Below are 26,071 nucleotides of genomic sequence, written 5' to 3' on the forward strand. Positions count from 1 at the left end.
CGCACAGCCAAGCTTTAAGCCTGTAAACTAGATTTCTACAATAAATACATTGCCCCCCTCAAAAGTGATTTCTTCATACAAAAGGGGTGGCATCCCTGGAAGCAGTATTCTCTTTCCTCTCTACTAGTTAAATATCGAGTTACAGTCTTCAGGTCAAGAAGCATTTCTTAAACATTTGTATTTTAAAGGAGTAACCAGTTGATTGAGAGGAATTCCAAAGCTGGACGTTGTTAACTGACTGTAACATTGAGCTCTGTGATATCTCAAGCTATATAAAGTCATAGAAGGTAGAAGGTAGGGAGGGTAAAAGAGTCTGGAAGTAAGTCATATTCATGGATTCCATACGACAAAAACTGGTTATAATATGTATATATACAAAACACTTCAAAAAAACCCAACAGCATGCAAACAAATTTAACATTTGAAATTAAATTCCTCATTATAATAGTCTTTTTCCTGTAAAAAGGTCATTAACGTTCCCAAGATGAATAAGTAATTTTGCAGCATGTGGAAATTTCTTCCCAACTATTTCCTCCACTCACAAAGTCTCGGTCAAGAAGGATTAAAAAAAAAAAAAAAAGATTTTTCTATGGATTTGCTTCAAGTATGAACAAGCGGTCCAACCTACTGCTAACCCTGAATTAAGTTCTTACCCTCTCTCTATGATCCAGATCTTCTAGCTCACTTCTCTTTTCACTGGGATATCCACTGTCTCCACCATTTTCAAAATCCTACAGAAGAACAAAGCAACACACCATCAACATTGTCCTTTGTAAAGGTCTCAGCTTGACATTTCCCACAAGACAAGTCTTCTGCTAGCTTCAATGAGATATATAGGTTTACAGGATGAAAAGGATTGTATGTTGCGCTAGCTGTGACAGACCAGGACTTCATGACCCAGAAGGCCCAGTACAACCTTATGTTCCCTCTCAGATACTTAGAGCTCAAAGACTCACATACAAGATCAGACCGAGGGTCCACTTAACATAGTTTTCAGTCTGCATCAGTAGCCAGCTAAAGATAAAATAATAACTGTTAGCCCCTGGAATAAGGCCCTGGTGTAGGAGAATGACCTTGGAATGCTTCGGGTAGTCTCCTCAGGGGAGGTTCTCTAACAGCCCACAGTACCAGTATTCATAGAGACCTGATCAATGGGGATTCTGTTTATCTTTCACACCACAAAAGTTGGCGCAAGCTCCAGAGAGACAACATGCAGGCAAGGAAACAGATACACACTGTATTATCTGTTAAAATACACCAGATGCAAATACATTTCTGGAGGGAAAATAGAAAAAAAAAAAAAAGAAAAAAAGACTGTTTTAAAACAAAATGTTTCTAATAAAGGAAAAACAACAGATGCACATAGGTAATGGAACCTACAGTACTGAAAGCAGGCAGAGAGCCTTTATGTGCCTTTACTGAACACAGCCTACTGGTAGTCCTTTAAATTCATTAAGGAACTGCAATCTCATTTTCTGTCAGAAAGACACTCACCCTTTGATTATCAAGCTGATCATAGTCTTTGTGAACCAAGTTATCTACTTCGTTGAACACAGGCCAATCTAGGAAGAAAAATATTTGCTTCTTATGCTAAGAATAACATGCTTGAGAAGAAAGCTCCAGATATCATACCATATATACTTTTACCATAGTTTTTCACAGCAGTATCTCAAAGAGATGAGTTTTATTACTGTTTAAACACAAATGAAAAGCATTCTTTGGAAGACAAGTATTTGGGACTAAATACAACATGCTAGATTTTTAAAACTGAAAAAATAAAAGAGGTCACTGCCAAATGCTCAGCTATTAGGAAGATATATGAGAGGCTCACTCACTAAGCATGTCCATCTTTTGGCTGTGAGGTGTTGCTGAGGAAGGTGAGCAGGGTAAAGAGTCAAACGCCACGTCGCTCATGCTTTCATCTCCAGAGTTTTCAGACAGGCGGAAAAGCAGAGGAGGCCGACTACCAGAGATCGTTCTCACCCGGCTGCTTCCACATTTTTCCTCTGTGCCGCGCACAATTGTCTGAGCGGATTTCTTGGCAAATCAAGAGAAAAATCACGTCAATAATGCTTCCCCTGCCTTTATTCTAAGTATGGTGCACAGGCCAGCATCCATGTTTATTAGGGGTCTTCTACAAAGGAAGGGGGGTATAAGTACACACAGGTATGCATATTTATTTGCTTTAAAAAAAGCATACACCTTCAAAAAAATATGAAATTCTAGCATTATTACAGTCAGCGGATTTCTGTTTAGAGAGACTAAATTTCTTTCAAAGACTAGGCTAAATTCTGCAGTCATAGTCCCATCAATATCAGTTGAAGTTGAGATCAGTTGAAGATAAGCAGTTCTGATTCTTTTTCCTCCCCAAATTACTTGCTTTGTGACCTTCAAACTAAAGATTTCATCATTCAAAGATCTACTTGCTCCTAAATATACATACGCGTTACAAGGTTCCCTATTCATTAAAGAAACATCATGAATTCAGAGCCAAGAACGGATGAGTCAGCTTTAGGGTGCTGTATTTTAAACTGCAACATTTGTTATTAAGATGGCTTTATCTGCCATATAAATACCATATTTGAGTTTTATTTACAGGGCTTTTAGAGTAAACCAGCAATATTGCTTAATTACACTTTTTTCATCAAGCACTTACAAGCAATGTGTTATTATAATCCAAGGCATCTCTCTCTTTGGATGAGAGATCAAATGGTGCAAGCCCCATGCTTTTACAAATCTTGTTGCAGGAATGCGAATGAAAGAACAAGGCCATACCTCGAACACCTATGGCATTGGGGAAAAAAAAAGAGTGAAGAAAGGTTTTACCCAAAGTTTTTATGATAGTTTACTGAATAGAAGTGAGAAGTCCCAACGCACTTTCTTAAAAGAAACTGAGGTATTTTAAAATGCTATGTGAATTTAAAGACAAGATTAACCGTTAATAATTCTAAGAAGCCAAAGAAAGAACAGAAAGCGCTTCCTAGACACACAGCTCAACATAGCTGTTTTAAGACCTGCTGTTCATGCTCTCATTTCCTCAAAGTCTGCAAAGATCTCAAAAGCTATGTGCGCACAGCATATAATAATCCATGAAACTGGCTGCAGCACTGAGAAACACATGCCTAAGTTCAACCCTATTTACAAAACTTGCAGTGTCCTGTGAACAACTTCATGTATGCACACTTGGAGCTTCAAAAGTATGCAAGACTTATCTCTCTACACGCAGCTGGATCCATTCCTGTAACGTGACAAGGAAATTAAAGACTAAGATTATTGCTCTCACACTGCAGGAAGCTGCAGGCTGGTCTAAGAGTAGGCCAACAGATAAGAGCCAAGGCCAGCTCCCATTTTAAATATGCCAGTGCGTGACAGCTGCCATGCAACTGGTACTCAGCAGACAGCTGGAACGGGAAGATGAACATCCATCAGAATGCGAAGCAGGATAATTGACTTTACCTAGGTTGCCGTCTCCAAAGTCCGTACCATTCTCCGTATGGATCTGAGGGTCTGTATATAGATCTCCGACTCCCTGGATGTCAACAACAATCAGTTGGTGTCCTGAGCGCTCAAAGGTGAAGTGACTAAAGGCCTGCAAGGAACCACAGATGTCTAAGACAACTCTCCCTTGACCTAATGAAAACAGTAATACGTGAGTCAAACAAGCAGGATATGGCCCTTAATTGTAACCTTCAGGGCATAATGGAAGCACTGAGAGTTCCTGGCAAATTGTTTCACAGAATGTTGCCCTGCAGACAGTATCAGAAGGTCTAGTTTCCTCTGGAGTGGCTAAATTCAATGCCAAGTATTTGCTGGGGGAGGGGTAATTGTTCCCCATTTCCAAAAGGGGAAGGATATTTGGACATAGATCTCCCAAATGGAAAGGAGTATCTTGCGTCTATAGCATTGCTTCTCCAGCCCGCCCCCAACTCATGAGCTGGGAGAGGTTGGGGGAACCGTAGCAGTAGGGGCATGCAATGAAAAGGAGATTACTTTTTTCCTCCTTCCTGTACAGGGGGCCTCTGTTTTCCCCTGCAGCCTTCACCTTCAGAAATGGGGAACTTCTGGGCAGAACAGAACTAGAGGGAGAACAGCAGTAGGCTCAGGAGCCAGCACAGAATCACTTCTGCATAAACATCCCAGCTGTGCCTGCGGATCTCTAAGCTCAGTAGCTCTGGGACACTGCTTCCTTCTACAGATGGGCAAAGCTCTGCCAGATTTTGCAAAAGGAAAATGCGAGCATCCCCCAGAATTCTCCTTCCCTTAGTATTCCCTCTGGGAGGTCCCCCTGAACGGCTGATCTGGCTCTACATTCCTGTATGGGATACTGAAATGTATGTTTGTATTCTTTAAATGCTGCATTTTAAGAATGTTGGGTATATTAAAAAAAAAAAAAAAAAAAATCAAAAACACACCACCGAAAACCTTTGGCATAAAGCTGAGACATTAGGAATCTTCTGGGAAGGCCTCCAGAAAAGCGCTGCCAGGCCTGGGGGAGGTGACTGGTGGTGATAGACAAACATTGTAACTGCAGCAAATCTCACAGAACATTTTGTTCCCAACCTGTGAAAGCACAGTACTGATTCAGTGTACAAAAGACAGCCCAGAATAATGAATCCTCGGCTTACATTAAGCAGCCTGACAAATACCTTAAAAACAGCAAAAAATGAAAAAAAAAAAAAACCCCAGCAAAATCAGTTTCCTTTGGTATGCTGATCACTTTGCATTTTTGACCAAGGTTTTACAAGTTCTTCTGTGAGATTCAAGAACTCCCAGTCATTTGAAGTCTGCAGCTTTATTTCTATAATCAATCTCAGATTCACCTATTCAAATGTTCTATCTGAAGAACTAGATCCTTAGATGCAAATAAAGTATACACGTATTTACACAAGGTGCAGATCTGCCCTTCTCCTCTTCTATGTTACACTGAGGTAATAGAAGACTACTTAGTACTCAATATGCAAGAGCTCCCTCCCTGCCTTTAATTTGAAGTGACTCTGAAAAGTTTTGATACCTGCAACTGTAATTAGAGTGAAAGGGCTTACAGATCCTAAAGAGCATTAAGTGCATTCAACTTAACTAAAAATCAGCAGACACTAACATGCAATAAAAAAGTACTCAGTGCTTGAAAGAGCAGGCCCCATATAAGGAAAGCACATACTGCAGAAATTAATCTGGCATTGTACTGGAAAGCCTGCAGTTTCCTTTCTTGGCAGCGATGCAAGACCCCTGGGCACAGCCAAGAAATTCCCTGCAGCAGACACTACGGAAAACGTTAAAGAAAGCCTCACTTGCGGCGTAAGACGAATGTTGTCATCTCGCACAAATCCAGAATTGGAGTTGTATTTGATGTATTTTCCCTCTATGTAATGTTCCAGGTGAAAGAGAGGCTTTCCAGGCCTGTTCTTCATTTCAATAATGCAGATCTGTACTATATCCACCTGGGAAGGGAAGGAAGGTAAACAGTGACTAACAGAATACTGTCTTCAGATCGAAGCATGTGCGACTTCTCCAGCTGTGAAAACTTTGCTAATGAAAGGAGTTCAACAATTGCAAAGTTCTGTCCGTTTAACAAAGGCACAGGGGAAGTCATTTGCTTCCCAAGTTATTGGGGGAATTCCATAAATCCCAAACAATAACTTCAAAAGCAGTCACAGAAACTCATTTCTGTGACAAAGCCTTCTGCAAAATTGCTAGTAAACGCTGGCTTTCTATTTCATTTTTGTGGGTACTTTAAGAGTATGCTGCAAATAGCCTGTACCCAGCGAGCAGAATGTGCAGTAACTTGTAGAAATAGCTCTTCAGAGGACGACTGAAGACCTTCTACCATTCAGACATTCTGCATCCTGCCTCATCTCCTCCCCCTGTCCCGGACATGTTCCTAAAGAGAATCACAACCCTCACTCTGTTTATATCTTTCCCATGGCACTTAAAACTTTCCTCTACATTCCTCTGTGTGCGCTTCACCCTACACCTCACCCTGTTGCTACGACGCAGGTAACCAACTCTCAGATGTAAGAAAATGCACGTAGTCCACATATTCAAAAACACTCACTAGTTTTGGCTATTAAATTTTTAAGGCATGCTTTTTGACCCAAGCGTCTTGTCGCATGTCACACAGTCTGTGGCAGAGCGAAAAGCAGAACCCTAGTCCCCACGGTGCAAGCGTGTTATCTTTCCTACCTGCCTGCTCTTCCACTCATTTGAAGTCACAATTACAGTCAGGCAGTCAGTACCAGCAGCAGATTAAAGGGACTTGACAGCTACGTTAATACATATTGTATTACGGTACACGGTAAAGGAAGAGGAATAGCTGCCTCATGAGAACGAGTGACAGTTATAGTCCTTCATCCCTGCATTTTAATTCTTGTCCTTTGACAAGCTGATTGCTGCTGGAGGTGTTTTTGTCCAGGACACAACGATCTGCTTTGACCAACAGCTATGCAGCTTACCGTCATGAAGAAGTGCAAAGCTATGTTAGCCACATTTGCAAGATTATACAGAATGCTTAGCACGGACCCCAAAAATACAGTTAGAATAGCAGTGGAACTACCTCTTCCCTCATCCTGTCTGTTTATGCATACCCCCGGCACACAGGATAGGGACTTCTCTTGCTACCCTGAGCCTGGGAGTTTTCATATATCTTACTGAACGCTTTTCACTTTAAACAGCGTGCTAGTATTCCCACTGAGACACCTAAAAGAAACAAAGCCATATCATTGTCATTTTTTGGAAAGTTCTTGACCAGTGCTCAGAAAGCTGCATTCAGACAGCATAGGACAGCTTCATAAAGTCATTTAGGTTCCCAGCTCTCCTGAAAAAAATCAATGCCAGCCCAGATACCTTTACAAGACTTCAGCATCTACCTTTCCAGGAGCACTAACAGTTAAGTGATTGCTCAGACTGCTGCTGGCAATGAATTCTGTGACACTACTGGTTATCTGAAAAGCAGCAGGGCAAATGTCTAAAAGAGCAATCCAAACACTGTTTTATTTTGGTCTTGAGTCAACAGCTGAAAACAGTCAGACATTCAAACACACAGCCTGTGACTTTGGATGAGAAAAGCAATTTCTGCATTTACTTCATTAAAAAAAAAAAAATCAACTGCCATTTAATGGGCAGAAGAGTTTATCTGAGCAATTAACTTAAATGGAATTTGAACAGCTAATCCCCTCTAAAATTATTAGAGGATCAAGACTGATTTTTTGCTTAGCAAGATGTTTGAATGTACCTGTTTTGGTGGCTTGTGCCGGTTGTACTCTTCTCCCCAGAGTTTTGCTTCCATCTGAAGTCGGACATCCTCAAAATACACATCCCTGCCTACGCTCTCTATGTATTGCTTGGCAACATAGTTATAGGCACCTTTCCAGTTCTGCGTGTGTAAGAAGTTGGACAGCTTTTTCCTGAAAGACAAATCAAATTGTTGATGAAAGGAAAACTGGGCATTTAATTCAATCTTCCCCATTTCTTTGCCTCCATGGACAGAGCCAGGCCGTGAGATCAGCATTGTCCTCAGCGAGGAGCTGATCCTATGTCACTTACCAGACAGCTATTATAGCTGAAAAGCAAAGCATGGGTTTGGGGGCGGGGAAGGAGGAACATCCCATTTGAATGGCTGGGACTTGCCAAAATGCCTTTGTGACTTCCTCTTTGTACTCTGAACTTCCTCCTTACAATTGCTAACAATTGCTGTCAGCAGAAAACAACAGGGAGCGGCCTTTCAAACACCAACTGAGGGGAGACAATCCTCTCCGACGATAAGGGAGGACTGCTGCTTTCTCAATACCCACGGGTGGCTACTCAGTAACCCCCAGTGTTCCCAGAAGGAAAACTGCCGCCTAGAATTATTCCTTTGATGTAGTTTTTAATTTTTGTTGACATGCAAATCTTTAATCCACAGATGCCTCAAGAGTGAAGAAAAGATTTAGTAACGGAGGATCTGCTGGGTGCCAACAAATGAATTAAGCAGGCACCCAGTAGTTGCAGAATATGCCAATGTTCAAATCAAATGGGGAAAAAAACCTCGATTTTTACCACGAATTTCAAAGCAATCACAGTCTTTCCTAGAGGAGTTGTGTCCATTTACATGGGACACAGAGGAAAGGAATAAACTTTGTTTTTGTTTTGTTTGTTGTATTTGCTGGTTGACTTGATTCAACAGAGAGGATGGTAAAAGGTATGAAAAAAATCACTGCTGTGGCAGCAGTGGTATGGCCAGAGATGCTGGCAATGCCAAGACAGTCTGAAGGGAGAGGAAAAGGATTATGAAGAGGAATATCTGGAGTAAGGCATGGCTGGCTACCTAGCAGTTCCCATACTCTGCTTGGTGACAAGCAATGGTTCTCCAAGCCTTTTTTGGTGAATTGAACATTTTAAGCACCACGTAGAGGCAGCCAATCTCTCAGCCTTCCCCTCTCCCTCCTAAAAACTAAGGGTAGAGGTAGAAATGCAGGGAGGTTGTAAAGGCACAGCATTTCCAGACTGTCTGTCTATCCTCCTACAGGGATAGGCAGACAGTTGCTATAACATAGGTCTTGGAAAGAAGGAACAAGCATTTGAGATAAGAATTCCAGCTAGGATTTGAGACCTGTCCAGTTCTCTGCAGAAACAGTTTTTTCGCACAAAATAAGCCAGCTCATATGCATGTCTAAAGCAAACACTCTCCATGATTCATCAAGTGAAGTGCAGCCAATGCTGTCCCTGTAATGACAAAACTTGCAGAGTTGTAAAAACACAGAGGGCTCTAGATGAGAAGTATCAGTGCACCACTGTGAGTTATGGAAAACCAAGGCATAGGGAAGCTTACACACGTCATACTTTCCCACAAACAGGAGGTTAAGGTAAAGCTGCAAATAAATTTCTGTTTATATCACTACTCAAGATATTCTGTAAGGAGGAATTTGGTTACTCAGAAACAAGAACTGAAAGCAATGTCCCCAGACTGGGGCTTGTTACTTCTCAGGCTTCGCTCACTGTTGTATTTGGCTTTGCGAGAACAGAGCCATCAGCATGAAGCGAGAATGGAACTGCAGAATTGGAGGACTGAGGGGTTACTTTGTCCCCTTTTATCTAGAAGTTCAAAACATCATGTTTCTGTCATTCAGAAGTTTCTCTCTTCCCACAAGTGAAACCAGATGTGAAATGTAATTCCTCTAGATCCTGCAGCTGGAAAGAAGGGGGGGGGGGGGCGTGCCTTAAACACGCACATGTACATTTTCCAGGAAACATTCATTTGCAGAGCCTGGAAAGGGTGGGGTAGTCTTCTAGCATGAACTGATTTATAGCTAGATGCTAATGCCCAAAATCACATTCACTAGCGCTCTCTGTGAAAAGGAAAGTTCCTCCTCTCCCTTCTTTGCCCTTCTGGAAAGAACAGTTGTTAATCTTCAAGCTCCACTCTACTTAGAATATGGTTACTGTGGTACATGTGATCCAAAATAAACTCTGGGAGAACAGCCCTCTTTCCTGAATGCGGCTGAATTGAGAACTCGCCTCACTCTCTCATCCACCTACTTCTGCGTCCCTTAAGAGAAGGTACAACATTCTGCTTTCTGAACCTTCTTCCTAGTGTTTTGGCTGGAGTTGCACAAGCAGGAATAAAGTCCTCAGCTATGCCTTTTAGAAATAAACAGCAGGGAGCTAAACGGGGACCTGTACTTTACACAATTCTCATATCGAAGAGAAATTCCACTCACCACGCAGAAGAAAATACTGCATGGAGGCCAACAAAGAAAGCCAGTGTATACTTACGTTCTAAAACATTCCCGCATCGCTCCGCGACCAAAGGGCTAAGGAAAGGAGGAGAAAAAAAAAAAAAAACACAGCATCGTCACTTCCACAAAGTTAATTTCTAACCAGTAAGAGACATGATCATGACCTCCCCCTTTCTAACCTGGAGAAAACACTTTGCAAACTGGCTTTATACAGTAGCTGGCAAACTGGCTTTATACTGTCTCCTCAAAGGAGAGCGACAGCCCACAGGCAGCGTAACAGAGGAATTTGGCAAAAAAGACATTGGGAATGACCCTCCTTCTTCAATATCCCATGGAGCAGATATGATACGTCTTTTAAAGATGCCATTTAAAAATCTATCTCCAGTTTGCAGTCAGCTCTTTTGAGACTGCCTAGAGGAGCTGGCTTCACAGGTCTTAAGCTCTCATTTAGGCTCCCGCACAAGACGTGCCTTAGAGAGCAACACCTCCCTAGCCACCAGATACACAGTAGCACAGAACACGACACCACCGCACACCAACCCCAAGATGCAACTGGGAAGTGGCAGTAGCTTCCACTCTCACAGATAGAAAATTTAGTCTGTTTTCATCCTAAGAGCAGAAAATGTTATTAGAGACAGAACACAGTAGGCGCATTGCCAGGCAGGGAGATGAGGCTCACAGCACTGCCAGCAGCAGACGGAAGCGCTCAAACAGGAGGGCCGCTCTGGGAAAGAAAGGAACACCTTGTGTCACTGATGGGGTGGGCTGACTCCACGTTCTATTTTATTCTGGGGAGAAAGTGCTGCTGGGACACCAAAACGTAATGGATGAGCAGAGAAGGAAAAGACAAGAGGTAGGAAAGAAAAAAAAAAAGATGCTGAGACTTCAAAGCTCTTAGAAGGGAAAGGCATCTTGCAGGAACTATTCAGTTCTTACTTGTGAAGCCATCTTGATGAGGACTTCGTCTTCAACCCAGTCCCCAGTAACTGCGTTGTACCTGCAAAAATCAGGATTTGTGCCTCTTAAAAAAATGCAGAGGGAACCCAAGTCCTCCCATCCCCAGTGCCTATACTTCTTTATTTTGCATAATCCTAGTTGTGGCTGGGAGCTGCCACAGGCTTGCCAAGGATGTGAGCGGAATGCAACACCGGCTGTGGCTGTGAGAAGCAAGGGGGCCAAGAACCGCCCAACATTGCACCAAGACAGGAACAAGTCTCTGCACGTCCCTATGATAATACAAAGAGTACGACTGTGGTTTCTCCCCGCTTCCTTAACTCACCACCAAAGTGAGAACCACAGCAGCTGAGTCAGCAATACATGACTGTTTCCGGCCAGATTGCCCCAGCTTGCTCTAGATACTTCATCCTTGTATCCAGATATCCTGAATACCCCCTTAAATACTTTTGTACCACCTCAGTTTGCAGCAGGCAAAAAAAAAAAAAAAAAAAAAAAGAGGTTGAAAAAAAGAAAAATCAGAGCTGTCTCTTTTTAATGGGGCATTCAAGTAGTCCTAAAGCAGTATTATCACTTTCTTGTACTTCAAAATATGCAGACTATTCCAGGATTGTGCAGCTGACCAGGGACAGATTGGGTCTGTGGGGAGGAAGACCACTGTGTGACAGTGCCATATGCAAGGGGAAGGGAGGCCTCCCCAAATACTGATGCTACAGGGTATTTAACTAGCCCCTATCTCCTACCCTTTCCACCAATAAACCTGTGTCACTAGGGTAACCTTTCTGGCAAAGCCTGTGCTCAAAGTACTGAGAATAGTTTAAGGACCAGACTCCATTTCAGCACGTACACTGTGCTGAGCTATTCTGGGCTTTTTAAGGATTTAAATTCCAGCCACATGCAACAACACTGCATGTACAGGCAACAACAAAAGTGCTATTTTGGGAAAGACACAGAATGCTAAATGGCTTTTTTTTTTTTTAAACTGTAAACACTCTGCCTATTTATTGGGATTTATTTCCTTATTAAGTTTAGAGAGTTAATAAATCAACCAGAAAATACTTTTCAGACTTATTTCCTGTCTGTATCTCTGGATGATAAAATTTTTACATACTGCTGAAGTAGAAGAGAGAGGAAGACGGTTACACTGGCTTGCTGGAATGTTTATTTTTGTTGACCATGTGCAGCACTTACGCATTCCTGGGAAATTCAGTTAAGACATACTCATTTTGGGCATATTGGACAGTTCTTCAGACGAGTAATTATACATTCTGAACCACATGAGCACAGCCCTTCAACATAAATCAGCAGAACCCCTTTAACATCAGCATTAAAAGCAAGCCTTACAGACCTGTAACGAGTGGCGTATTCTGTCTCAATGTCCTCAAGATGAAATTCCGCCCAGGGATCGGGCATGTGTTTAGCTTTCTGAATAGCATGTTTCCAGGTTTCCTGAAGAAGTTACGAAAGGTTATTTACAATCAGCAGCAACCTACAGAAATGGCATTTTCTAGAGTACATCTGAATCCCAAAGTTACAAAGATGTGCAACTACACAACTCCCCAAAACACTATTCAGAGCGGGGACCAAGCCAGGAGCAGGACAGGGCAATCTTCCTCCAAAATTTTCTTTCCCCTTTTCTGTACCTGCCACAGAATACCACTCTGACATTTGGTAGTTTCAAGTATAATGAAACACAGTTCAGAAATATAAAGCATTAGGTTTTAATTTAATATACACCAACATAAAGTTACTGAGAACAGAATTTGGTCTAGTATATACATAGGAGGCAAGTACAACTTGCAAAAAAAGTTGTAATTTGCAAGTATCTCTAATATATGCTGCAAATAGCAATCAGTCACACCTAGATGACATTTTTAAATAATTAGCTTTTATCATTTTGATTTTTAGGTTGTTGCAACTAACCTAGCATACACTAGTGTTGTTAAGTGGGGGGGAAAAAAAACATTAGCGACAGAGCAATATGAAGGAGGAAAAAGTTTTGCAATACCTAATGCCCCCCAAACTGTGTTAGCGTAAGATAAGAAAGAAGAAATTAGCATTCTGTGAAAATGGATTATTGTAACAATTCCAGACATGTAGCTATTTCAATCTCCATCAAGTGAATGGCAAAAACAAAAAATGAGTTTGCTGGAATTTGAATAGCCTGTCTCTACAAGCTCACACAGATGCTTTTAACATTTCGATGCCCTCTTTATACATTGTGCTGCTCCAAGGGAGCTTGAGATATGATCTGATGATGCGCTAAATGCCTTCTGCAAAGGGATCAAGAGAAAAGGCCACTCTGCACCCGGAGGCACCCAGCACCTCTGTCCTGAAGGAGAATACAGATATCTCTGAGACTTTGCTACCGTCTCTGTGACTGAAGCATGCAGAAACAGTGACTTTTAAAATACTGCATTTTCTTTTAGAATTTAAATCTCAGTCAAAACTAAAAAAAGTGCAGTATAAATTAATGTGAGCAATGATATCAAGGAAGTTTCAGAAGAAGCTGATCTTTTCAATGTGTCATGTTTCTTTGTATTTCAACAGTGAATCAGCATACCTGGCAAACAATTTAAATGTTGTCCCCCTTCCTGACAATAAAACCATGAAATGAAAAGAAACAATAAACAAAACAAGTTTAAAAACACATAATGAAAAAAAGTTTCCCGCAGGCTTCATATCAAGATGAAGTTGCCTCTGATCAAGTTCACATGAACATGGGAACCTCCATACTCGAATACGTATGAAAGGAAGAGGGAGGGATAGAAACAAGTACAGCAGCAGCTTGCACAAGTTACTTGGTCAGTTATTTGTGTCGAGTCACCCTTGAGTACGGTCCCTCTCCAAAAGGTGATCAGGGTCCATGAGAGTACGGTCCCTCTCCAAAAGGTGATCAGGGTCCATGAGAGGTAATGATTTAAATAAATCAATTCCTTGTGCTTGATCCTGTGAGGTGCTTTGTACAAAAGCTGTATTCTAATCTTCAAAACAACAGAAAGTTGGATTTCATGTAAACTGCACTAATGCTGTTTCTCCCGTTGTAGGCATACGGATGCCGTACAGACTAAGGAGATGTCTTGCTACTGTGAGCAGGAACAGAACGGATGCAAATAATGTGAAGAAATAACTACAGGTACGTGCTCTAAAAGGAAATGACGTTTCAAGGTAGGGAACAAAAGACAGGCAATATTTCATTTATTTTAACAGTCATCTTTTTAAATCTGATTTGATGACTTATATGGGCTGAGGAAAGCAGTTCTCCCAGATAATGAAATAATGAACAAGACCACCATAAAAGGGAAAAAGATAAAAAAAAAAAAGAAAAAAGGAAACCTTTAAGTGTCTATTATGTATGATGTTCATATTTTGTTTTAACCTACCCGACTATGGTCGACCACAGAGCCATGCTTAGAGCAATCCTGTGTGTCATTCTGAAGGATACACGAGAAACACAAAAGTAGGAAAATACACATGATAAGACAAATGACTGAAAAAGCTTTCTTTCTCTTGATTAATAATAATTAAAAAATGTCTTTTCCATGTAAAAGCCATTCTTCAATTTATATTGCTAATTTAAGTTAATTCTTAGAGTATCTGTGAACAAACCTATTCAGGTAAGTTGGCATTTTTTTATAAGACAAATAAGAGTTAAAAGGGTCTTGCCTATTAATTAGCTAATCAAACAGTGCTGAGTCCTGTTTAAAGGCAGAGAGTCAATACTAATTCCGTCTGTCTTTGCATATTACTATCAACGGCCTAGCCTGCCATTAGCTTTGAGGTCTGATAAATGGACTCTCATCAGACCAGACTGTGGTGGTTTAAGATGTTACCAGTCCCAGCTGTCTCCTTCACTGCGGGCTGGAAGTCACCATTTCTGGGGCTTGAACAACAGATGGAGACTTGCCTGCTCCACATCTGAATCCAACAGATTTTATCTGTGATATAAACCAAGCTGCCAGACTAGACTTCATGATGGCCAAAGCACAGGCACAGACTATAGTCTGCTACCCCTGCTACAGGACTTTAACTTCCATCAGAAGCAGTAAGATAGCTTAGGAAGGAGGAAATAACTGCATTTTCTTAAGTCCTTGTCATATTTATCTCAGGCCACATGACTCAAACTCCCATATATTCTGCAAACCTAGAGGCATATGTTTAGCGTGTGCTAAAATGTATACACCAAATTAAAGACTAAGCTCCCTATTAGGTCTTGACTTGCTTAGCATAGTATACATTAAAATCTGTCCCCATATCTATCCTGAACTTTTCCTCCTCACCTTCCTTAAGAATATGTATGTTTTAATGTTATTAACTATCATATGCAAAAATCTTATTGCAGACAAGATGGTTTCACTTTTAATGTGTTACTACATTTATATGCTAACTGAAAAAAAAAAAAAAAAAACCCCTAAGGTCTCTCTCCAGGAATAAAGCACGTATCAGGCATAACTAAGACTTTGGAGCATCTATTAAAGGTATGTTAATAAAACACATAAATCCCAGCGTAGACAAAATCCAAGAGACATGCCATGTTAGCATGAACGGTGCTTATTTGGAATATCTAACCTACAGAGAGGTCACTCGTGTTCTTGAGGTGCCAGCTCCTGCGGGTTCTCTTCCCTTGGCCTGGCCTGATCTGTGCAAAGGGAGCAGAGCGGGACAGGACATACTGCCAAGGAAGCACCAACTACAGTCCTTTGATCTCTCTGCAACGCTACGATTGTCCTTCATTTTTAAAACGTCAGATAGCTTGAACGCAGTCAGAAGCTTCTGCCAGGGTGACACTTCACACCCAAGCACTAAAGTGAACATGTTAAAAGCTCGTTAGGAAGCTATTATATCCAATCTGTTAATGATGGGTTTTTAGGTTATTTTACAAAAATAACATTAGCTTTGTTCAAATACCAAAAGAAAAATGGATTGTTAGCTTTGCCTGGCACAATCCATGATAAAATAGCTTCTGCCGGGCACCAAATCAGCTTACAACAAATACCATCTCTAAGAATTCCCAGTCAGCGGGTGACTTAATTTATCATCCTGGATTCTGCTGAACTAAAAGGGACTGTAAGTAATTCAATGGCAGCGTTGGACTACTGGCTTAATGGAATTAACTGCAGGTCTAGAAAAATACCAGCTGGATGTTCTCAATAAATGTGTTAGTTGCAAGAAATGAAGCAGTTAGAGAATCTTTATCCTTATCTCTCATGTCAACTAAGTAAAATCAGAACCTTATTTAAGGCTGGAGTCAACGCTTACCTTAAAGTGGAACGAGTTGCTAGGTGAAGAGCTTGAACTGTACTGTTCAGTTTTTGCTAAGTTGCTATAATAATTGTCAACTTTGATACTGGAAGACTTGTTAGAAACCGGATCATCAGTTATTGGACAGATGTAATAATTGTCTTCGTCATCACTATCAGCATCAGGATAATTTCCAGAGTTCACTTTAGCTGATCTAGCATTATCAATACCTTCCATGCGAAAAATAAGGTCCTCGTCTGCCATGTTTGTGGGAGGTTGGTTTAACTCTTGCAATGGTTAAAGCAGCCACTATTCCAGTGTGCATGCAAATGGAGAGAAGAAGCTGGGTAGGAGAGAAAAAAAAAAAAGAATGTGCTGTTATTGAGATAACAAAAGCATGCATGAAACTAATGTTTATAGCACACTAGTTTCCCCCCCCCCCCCAAAAAAAAAAAAAAATCAAGCTTTTGCATATGGCTGTATAAAATGGATGCCTACAGGTGGTTTGAACGCCTCAGTACAGGATCTGGGTTTCCAGACGGCACCCAACTTTACAATTGTTACAGGATACAGAAAAGAAGATAACCCAGAATGGAACACCTCTATAAAATCCGAGGGACTGCAAATACCACCTGCTGCCTATGGCCGACACTCGTTAGCATTCCTCTCTCCCCCTCTGCGTGTTTCTTCCTCGTCTGAAATGCAAGTTTCATGACACAGGTCTTAGTAACTCCAGGGAGTTTTGCCCAATGAGAGGACTACATGGTTAGGTTTTCTGTTTTCCAGGACAACTCTTCTTAAGGACATCACATACAAAATTAATAGCCAAAGAGTTGGAGAGTATTATTGGGATAACAGAAAAAAATTGTCCTACCACTGCCCAGATTTAAGGCTGCTTCTAGCTTATATATGACACTTGGCCCAAACTGTGATGGGGCCGGGAGTTAACCTAAGCGTTGAAAGGACAGTGGTTCATTCATTGCAGGCATTAGCCCTGTAATGAAAGCAAAACCGGTCAAACTGTTTCGACTCCATTGCGTGAGATGCTTTTCCAGCCCAGAGTCAAAAGGCTGACCATTGTTTCTCCCATTCTTGTTCTCAGTTCTTGATAGGAAGACATCCTTTCCCTTAGCTTGTCTGTACGTCTTACCACAGCACTCAGACATTAAAAGGCACTTCAGTCATAAATAACGTATTGCTTTAATGCAGTCCGTTCTCCAGGGTTCCCTGCATGGGTCCTTTTTTGGAGCTCAAGATATCACAAATGGATATGCACATACACTATAGTCTCTCATTTCTGACCTTCTACCTGCAGGCTTTGGCAACAAAACTGGGAGGCAAATCATTTCCAAGACTGAAGCAAGACAAAACCCAGTAAGCCAAACCCTCCAAGATAAAACAACAGTAGTATCCCCTCATCTGTTCAGAAAACTAGGAACTACCTATGAATTATCTGGACAGCCCAGTATGCTCACCCCAGTGTGAATCAGCTCCTACCACTTCAGTTATCTCACAAAGTATTGCAGCACGTGGGTTGTTAAGATATTTGCAAAATCATGGGCTAGGTGAGCTAGTGACAATCATGTTGTCAAAACAGAGGCCTGGGACACTCAGATTATACTGACCAGCCTACAGCTACTACTAGCTTGTCTTGAACCTGAATATAAGCCTACTAAAATAGCGTAATCAAGAGTAGCATGTAAGTTTTCTACAACACTGTGGTGGCATCACTATATAAGTATTTTATGCAAGCACATGACCAACGTGACTACTAAGTGGCAAAAAAAGGCAGGTGTAGTTGCACCTATGAGGCATCCAAGTAACAAACAGTTGTCAGACAGATGACGAGATAAGCACAAGGGACTGCAAAAAGGCAGGACAATCTCCTGAATATACAAGCTGGCAAGGCACAAGACAACAAGATAAGCAGTATTAGGAGTGGAGGAGACCCTCCCTTTGATTGGGGAGAGTGAAAATTTTAAAATGGCATAAAAACATGAAGCATGAAGCAGAAAGACAGAAGAAAGGGGAAAATACACTTTATATATACATTTTTTTCTCCATTTGCAACAGCCTTTGCCAAAACGAGGGCTTCCAAATAACAATGTGTCAAGAGTAATGGATTTGGGAAAGTCTACAAGAACAGAGCATGTTATATTTTCATTTACTTCAAAGGTGCAGATACATACAGGTGCTTACATAATCGATAGCAAACAGCATATGGTAAAAACTAAAGCACATTTTTAAGGCTTAAAATGTCTTCCCATCGATCTAAGTTTGCCATTTTGATGCGATTATCTTCCCTTGGCTTCCAATGCTTCTCAGCTCCCTACTACAATAGAAGAACATTTCCCTCTAGAAAGGTCACAGCCAAATCACGTTAATTTTTTCTGATGAGTTGCATGATTTCAGCAATACAGATCACTAGGCAGTGGGACAGAGACAGCAAGAAATACACTGAATTTTGAAGTTATCAAGACCTGCAGGGAGAATACAATCAATTATTGCTCGGGCTAAGAATCAGCTTGCAGTAAATCCTTATGGTCTAACACTTCATCTGCTCCACACAGGTTAGACACCAGCTAAAATTACAACCGGTTTATTTCCATCACATATAGCTTAAGCAAAAAAATATTCCATCCTGCTTAATGGTTCTTTTCCTGCACTTTGTAAAAAAAGATTAGAAAGCTGAATTTTATCATTGGTAATTTCAACCTTTTAGTAGCTTCCTGCATCTTAAAGAGAACAAAATAGTTTGGCTTCTGCTGGGTCCTAGTTCCAAAGTGACCTAGGCAGAAAGCAAAAATTCAGCAGTCTGATCCAGACAGACCGAGGGTTTATATTAAAACGTGCTCAATTACTTCTAAGCCCAGAAAGTGAAATTTTGGGTAAATATTTCACTGAGACCTTCTGACACATAATTACTGACAGAGTAAATAATGCTGGGAGTTCCACGTGGATTTCAAAACAGCAGCTCTGCAAAGGCTCCGTCTTGCCTCAGCTTTTCAAAATTAGCGATACGCTTCCAGGGAAGCTGTAGACAGAGTACAGCCTGATTACACGGCCCAACTGATGCAACAGGCACGTATTATATAAAAAGATAGGTGAGTCATGGAAAGATTTTTCATGGAGCTCAAGTTCCACCCATAAAGATCGTGCAATGGAAATGTGCTCAGCAGTCTCCTCCCAAGAAACAGTTTGTGATGATTCAGCAGAGCTCGAAGAGAAATAAACTTCTACAGTCCCAAGCTAAAAAAGACGGGCGCTAGCTCACCCTTTCACACATTACCAGCCATACAGATACAGAGAGGTTTTCATTTCTGCACGTTTCCCAGTCCCCGTGCCACAGGCCCGTGCCCCACTGCCCCAGCTTCATGCTGAAAGACCCTTCCCAGAGTCAGGAGAAGGCAGAGAGCCAGACACACCTCCTCCGAGCGACACGAGGGTGCTCGGCCTCGGCTTGCGCCCCAGGAACAGCAGAACAAGACTGAGGCAAGCAGACACACCCCACCCAGGGCACCAAGGCTGACTTTCAGTGAGAAGAGTCTGCCAGGGTCTACACTTAGAAAGTCTCCCCCTTCCTCCTCAAAAAGCAGCTTGAGCAAGTAGGTTTCTAAAACACAAGTAGGGTAGGAGACTGTGATGCCCCTGGAGTAATATAACACTGCACCTTCTCTGCAAGGGCTCGTTTCAGTCCTTCACCACACGGCAAGCAAAAAGCTAGAAGAAACGCGTGCCTGCGTAGGGAAACCGATGTCACCTGCTAGCGTCCACGCTACTCACTGAGCGTGGTACCTGTGCTTCACACTGCTTCTGCACCTCAGGCTTCGTTTCCTCACGACAAGCTCATTTTCCCGATAAATTTGCCCTTCTTAAAGTCATCTTTTTTCTTAGAGCTCCTGGTTCTTTTCCTCCTGAGCCCGCTTTCACCATCACGTTCACTTCTGCACCGGTTTCTAGCTAGGGAGGAAGATAAGAATAGCCAGCCTGGAACAGGCCCGTGATTCATCTAATGCCCGCTGTTTCAGAGTAAGCGGCAAAGAACCCACACAAAACAATGAGCTGCCCCTAGCTGCATGTTTTTCTAATTGCTGATAGGGAGGGTTTTACAGACTGAAATTTCTAGTATTTTCTGAAACACTTTGTTCTCATTAACTGTACCAACTCCAGGTTTTAGAGTTATTGCCTTAAGTCTGTTGTGGATAACACCTGCCTTTGCCAAATTGCGTGACTTTGGAGCAACTTTAATATCCAATTGCATCAACACAGTTTAGATCATTTCTAAAGAGAATGAACAGATTGACAGCAGAGAACAGAACAGAAAGACAGCAGAGCTGTCTTTTCGCGACATACTTTTGTAGTTCCTTCTGTTGAGAGTACAACAGCATATAACTAATTCTGTTATGCCTGTATCTTGCTTGGAGCTTTCCAGACCACTCCACATTTTCCAGTTGTATTTTTAGTATCCCTTCAGTGCTGAGGTCAACAGCAAATCTGATCACAACCAAACTGACAGCAAGAGCAATCTGACCCATTAAGACTTTCCAGGGGAATTCAACGCCTGGACAAGAACCCAGCGGGCATCAACACAGCACAGCTCTTTCTACACCGTCAAGTAGTGTGCTAGGGGCAGATCTCCAGCGCACAACAGTTGCGCTGAAGACCTGACATTCTCACCACATGCTTCTCAGGGACTTCAGACCAGCTCTAGTTTCAGGGACTGAACACTGTTACTGGCTGGAACATGCTTTCCTGTTAAGTTTCATCCAAAAGCAGTTTAGTTTGCAGGCTCTGAGACTGCTTTTCAACATGAATCAAAGCACAGTGAGCTGAGATGATCAGGCGACGCGTTTCAAAAGCATACTGTGATCTGAACAAATAGCCAGTGTACGCTCACTCAAGGGAAGGCTAGAAAGGGACAGACACACAACTGAGACCTTCTAGGAGGACTGGATCGTGTCTTGATTTTATTATAGATCTTAAAAATAAGAAAGCAGATATACAAACCACATTGTGGCTCTTAAACTACTATTACCACTTAAGAAAGTTTTCTGTGAAGCAATCAAAAACCTACTGCACAAACATAAAAATCCAACCCCACTCAAATTCATGGGAATACTTCCTCTGCCTTCTGCAGAGCCAGAATTTTCTTCTCAATTTAGTTTTAATTATTCATATTGCTCTGCTGCATGAAAAACAGGGAGGGATTAGATCAATGCAAAATCATCATCCAAATCTTCACACAGGCTTGCCTGAGTTCAAACAAATTTTTTCTGACAAGCTTTCCATAATGTGTTTTGCTGGTTCTTTAAATGAGTACTGTGAGTATAATAGAGTCACGTACACCTGTTTTGTTTGTGATTAGAAGAAAGAAATCACACAAAGCTGCCTATCTTGACTTGTTTCACATGATATGTAGCTTAAAATCCTTTTGGTCCTGTAGTCCTGAAAATCAAAGTGAATTGAGCTTGTAGCGTATTGCACTTAATTTGTTCTCAACATTATATAAGCATCAACCTTCTTTCTAACATCCAAGAGAAGTATCATCTGTTTCACAAATTGGAAAAATGAGACATAGGAATGATCAAAGCCCTTGGAGGGAGCGGATGTCTACCTGGATGCTTTGAAAATACATTCGTCCACAAAATAAAGGGTTAGCTAGCCTTTGCAAAATTTGGCCCTGATACTGACTGTACAATATCCCGCAACTTAAAATAGACGCTTTTAAGAGTCCAATTAACTGATCAGTTCTAGGGTAACCTCACCCAACCAACTAAATGAGAGATTTTCATACAGCTAGCCTAAAAAGACTCCTGCAACGCAAGGTTTTCAGCTTTGTTTCACTGCAAATTCTTCTTTAGCTCTCTATATATCCAATTGTCCTCCTCCACAAAATAGCACCAGATAAATACAATTCTGCGTCAGTACTCACAGCTGCATACCTTACACCACGACTACTGACAGATGGTCACTGCAGAAACAGTGATGTACTACAGCGTTCATTAGCAACACTCTGGGGTTGATTACTGCTTTTCTGATGGAGGTACCATCCAGGAGGAGGTACCTTCTGGTGGAGGTACCATTCTGACCATTGCTGAGTCAGAAACACAGCAAACCTAACCGATCCATCTGCCCCAGGCAGGGCCACAGTAAACCACTGCTAAAGGAGGCATGAACTAACTCAGCTGCCTCTGCGCTGAAGCAGCTCAGGAGCATTCATACAAGCAGCTCTTCTCGCAAAGACCATGTGAAAGCAGTAACTTCTGGGAAGAGACAGTAACGCATCACTGGAAGGGGAACCAACTGCCATTATTATTTTACTGTGAATACCTTCCTGGAGGCTAACAGGTATTCGAGAACAATGTGAAGCTCTACTGTGTCGGCACACACAAACAACGGCTGTAAAAAGCTCCGAGTTACTGGACTAACTGTAGAGTCTGGGATATATGGCAACACTGGATTAGTAGCACTACCCACAGCTGCTCTATCCTGTACTCATTTCTACAACTCTAGTTAAAGACATATCAGCGGATCAACCAGAACCTGAAGGTCTGAGGAGAAGCAGCAACAGAAATGCTGTTTTATGCAGCAACGACTGCAAACATTCACGATTTCAGTGACTTGCAGGGTACATCATCATGCAAATCAGTCAGTATTTAAAGCTAACTGTGTTTATAAAAGCCTCTCAGTTGTTCTTGGAATGGTATTTCTTTTAAAGGACTTGTGGTCTTTACTTTGCAAGTGTATTTACTAAGAACTGGATTCTATTTTAAAGAGCATGTCATGTGAGGACAATAACCAAACTTCAGCCACACAAACACCGCTCTAAACCTTCGAAGTTTTGACCAAAAGCCCTAGAAAAAGCCTGAGCTTCATCCTAAGGTTTACATTTTGTGCTTTTATGTTATGGCATAAAGCCATACTATCTAGGAATCTCTGTTACTAATGCTGCTTGCTACTTTTTGATCATTTAGTCTTTTAATATCCATTAGAGAAGTTTTCCTAGGGCTAAGCAGCAAAGAGAATCACACTGTGCTAAATCTAGCCTGCAAGCCTGGATTATCACACACAACCTGTAATTCTCACTACTTACTCCAATCTACCTTGAAGATTTATTCCATTTTTAATCAACCTAGTACTATGCGATTCAAAATGAAGAGAATTTAAAAAACAGTTGCTCGAGCGTCTATCAGTTTTTCAGCTTCCGAGATGCCTGTCTGAACTATTTTTCCTGCCGTTATGTCCAAGACCCACACCACCAACACAGAAAAGCTAGCTGTGAGGGAAAAAAAACCCCAAAAAACAGCGTTGTCACACACAGTGTAAATGCAAACACAGATAAACAGAGGGAAAAATTCACACCACAGTGCTGACGCAAACTCATTCTTTGTAGGGTGTCTGCTGTTACAGAAGCGCTGTTGGTTTGACAGGACCCTGCAGCAAGACCCCACAGCAGCCCCAACATCGAAATCTGCCTTAATTTATCCCAGAGCTAAGAGAGGAACGCAGAAGGGACAACAGGAACATCCCCAGCTACTACTTAGTGGCCGTTTCAGCTCGGTCACAGTCCTCTGCGCTGCTTTAGCGCAGAACGGGGGCTGTCCTATTGAAGAAGTTCAAACTTCTCTTGTAGGGTCAGTTATAAAACCAGAATGAAAGCCTCTCTCAGGTAAAATACTGAATTCCTTTTGGTTTAACACCACATCAGCTACAGCCATCTAGTACACTTGTAAAAGGAACAAGCACTTTAAGAGAGAAAATGAATGTTTAGATTAACATCCTTTTAAAATGCAGATTTGAGACTTAACTCCAGCATCTACATAGGCTCACCTTACAAAGCGTTACTGTTATTATTTTTACAAACTGCAAATGCAAGGTTATATAACATATTCCAGAACAAGCCCACCACTATGTTAATGCTCTATAGCACATTACAGAATTACTGCTCTTCCAAAACACCTAAAGCAAACACCTTCACCATGCACAGATGAGGAAACAGACACAGTGAGTCAAGTTAGTAGCTCTGATAAAAAATGAGATAAAAAAGAGAGAGAGAGAGAGAGAGAGCGCGCGCATGCACGTGCAACGTCTGAACTCACTAGCTACCTCCGACAAATCTGGTCTTTCTAACTAGACGCCCTTATTTCCAGCACCTTCCAGTGCATTGCTGCATCACTACTGCAAACGCTGTGGTGCAAATCACATCCAGTCTGTCTGCAAGCACAGCTGGGATAATGCACTGCGTTAGCCAGAGAGCGGCAGAGAACAACGATGCAAAATTCAAGAACCGAATGGGAGAGTTCATCTGTGGCAGAGTTTCGAGTACAAACTACTTGAGGCCCAAAACCCTGTGCAAGGGAACACACTGCACTTTCAAACAAATAGTTATTAGAACTGCAAGCAGTAAAGCACAGAAATGACTTCATGGATTTAAGTCTATTCTTCTGCCACACAGGACATAATATTAAATGAATACTGTGTTAGCATCAGCCAAAACGCTAAGCTATAAAAGCACAGAAAAGTGACTTTCAAGTTAACTTTACAGCATCCTTCTATTAACATTAATAGCCCCGATACTTCAGTTGGCTTTAAATGCACTGAACAATTAACTGTAACTGGCTTCCGCGTAAACATGCGCTCAGTAGTTCAAGCTGTCAACTCGACACTTTTTTATTTGCATTTTTATTGCATTTTACGTTGGAAAAATTACCCAACAGTAATAAAGGGTTTTTACAGCTTGTAACTGTGTATTAAAATAATTCCTTAGCCAGGCTGCAGCTCACAGCAGGAGAGACGCTGTTTCCCTTCCACGGCCAGTACATTACTCACGCCCACTACAAATACCAGCACCGCTCTACCGCTGTGCCTAGAAACGGGATTTTTAACCGGGTGTGCCCCGCTGTAACAGAACTTTTAATTGCGCTCTCCTGGAAACCTATCAAGACGAGGCTATTATCTCCAGGCACAAATCAGGCAGCGCAGCAAAACACTATGCAGCGTTTTTAGGGCGCTGCAGGAAACTCGCGGCTCCGACGCCGGCCTCGAAGCACTGCTGTACCCGACCGAGACGCCCACCGCTCCGTGCCACCCTAGCAGCCCCGTTCAACGCACCCTCCCTTGAACACGCACCCTCCGCCGGCCTTCCCCGCAGCGCGCCCGCGCCGGCCCCCTCCCCAAGGCACCTACCGGGCTGCAGCCGGGACCCGCCCGTCCGCCTCCGCAGCCGGCGCAGGGCGCTACCTCGGCCAGCCCGCCGCCGCCGCCGCCGCCGCCCGGCCCCCCGCGGGCGGGCGCGCAGCCGCCCTGCTGAGGCGAGGCGGGAACTGGCGCCGCCGCCGCCGCCCCCCCCTCCCGCCCGGCAGGGGGCGCCGCCAGCCGGGGGGCGGCGGGGCCTTCCCGCCCCGACGGGCCCCGCTGAGGGGGAAAGTTTCACACATAATTGCTTTTCCTGTGAGAAAAAGTGGAAAGGCGTTGAGGAGAAAGAGCCGAGGTCGCCCGGTTAGGTAAGGTGTTAGAGACGGGCGGGGAGCAGGAGGGAGAGAGGCTGTGATGGAAAACCGGAGAAAATCGGGTTTCATGTGCTCTGCTGATCACGGGGAAGCAGCTTTTTTATTTGCTGCCATCTCTCTTTCCCTCGGGTTGGCTCTTCAGCGAAATTAAACTGCATAACACTTAATTTTCCCACGGGGAATGGTAGACGTATGCAGTAAAGGTTTCAAATAAGTACACCTCGCAGCACCCACGCTCGCTTTTTTCCTAAAACATTCACTTACTGAGTTGAAAGGGTCCGGGTTTAAGCTTTTCCTCCAGCTAAAAATTTGTGGAGAATTTAAATAAAACTCCCCACCTTTTCATGGCCTATATGCAAATTAGTACAAACAGGTTCTGGCCTAATTGTGGGCCTCTGCAGCCTGCTAAGCGTGTGCCACTTTTACTGAATCTCTTACTCACGTACATAATCGTCATTAGCCTCATTTACCATGAGCAGGGGTTACAAAACCAAGACTGAAAAAGTTAATATATACTTAATAAAGACTGAAAGTCTCCCGTGGCATCACAAACAGAACGGAAGAAACGCACAACCTCTGCTCTATCTGGCAAGCCTAGCAGCCAAAAAAGGAGTAAACCGAAATAGAAATGATGTTGCAATATTAGCGCCGAGATCA

The 26,071-nt window shown here is 42.4% G+C and overlaps 1 protein-coding gene across 12 annotated transcripts in view; it reads right to left on the bottom strand.

Annotated features, from left to right (window-relative positions):
- The window catches only part of EEF2K (eukaryotic elongation factor 2 kinase), a 37,430-nt gene that overhangs the window by 9,298 nt on the left and 2,061 nt on the right, over nucleotides 1-26,071 (bottom strand). For 5 of the 12 annotated variants that reach the window (XM_068908241.1, XM_068908240.1, XM_068908242.1 and 2 more), the window contains 12 exons: nucleotides 15,924-16,248; nucleotides 14,048-14,098; nucleotides 12,013-12,113; nucleotides 10,647-10,707; nucleotides 9,748-9,785; nucleotides 7,229-7,400; nucleotides 5,289-5,438; nucleotides 3,457-3,589; nucleotides 2,657-2,784; nucleotides 1,836-2,037; nucleotides 1,495-1,562; nucleotides 654-731 (listed from right to left, as the gene is read on the bottom strand). In XM_068908241.1, coding sequence (XP_068764342.1) covers nucleotides 654-731; nucleotides 1,495-1,562; nucleotides 1,836-2,037; nucleotides 2,657-2,784; nucleotides 3,457-3,589; nucleotides 5,289-5,438; nucleotides 7,229-7,400; nucleotides 9,748-9,785; nucleotides 10,647-10,707; nucleotides 12,013-12,113; nucleotides 14,048-14,098; nucleotides 15,924-16,169 — 1,428 coding nt within the window. In that variant the 5' untranslated portion in view covers nucleotides 16,170-16,248. Of the gene's footprint in view, nucleotides 1-653; nucleotides 732-1,494; nucleotides 1,563-1,835; nucleotides 2,038-2,656; nucleotides 2,785-3,456; nucleotides 3,590-5,288; nucleotides 5,439-7,228; nucleotides 7,401-7,539; nucleotides 7,709-9,747; nucleotides 9,786-10,646; nucleotides 10,708-12,012; nucleotides 12,114-14,047; nucleotides 14,099-15,923; nucleotides 16,249-25,091; nucleotides 25,180-26,071 lie in introns of those variants that run through there. The other 7 variants (XM_068908244.1, XM_009683375.2, XM_068908249.1 and 4 more) reach the window with 4 other exon arrangements.

The sequence above is a fragment of the Struthio camelus genome, chromosome 15 (genome assembly GCF_040807025.1).
Source record: "Struthio camelus isolate bStrCam1 chromosome 15, bStrCam1.hap1, whole genome shotgun sequence".
Lineage (NCBI taxonomy): Eukaryota > Metazoa > Chordata > Aves > Struthioniformes > Struthionidae > Struthio > Struthio camelus.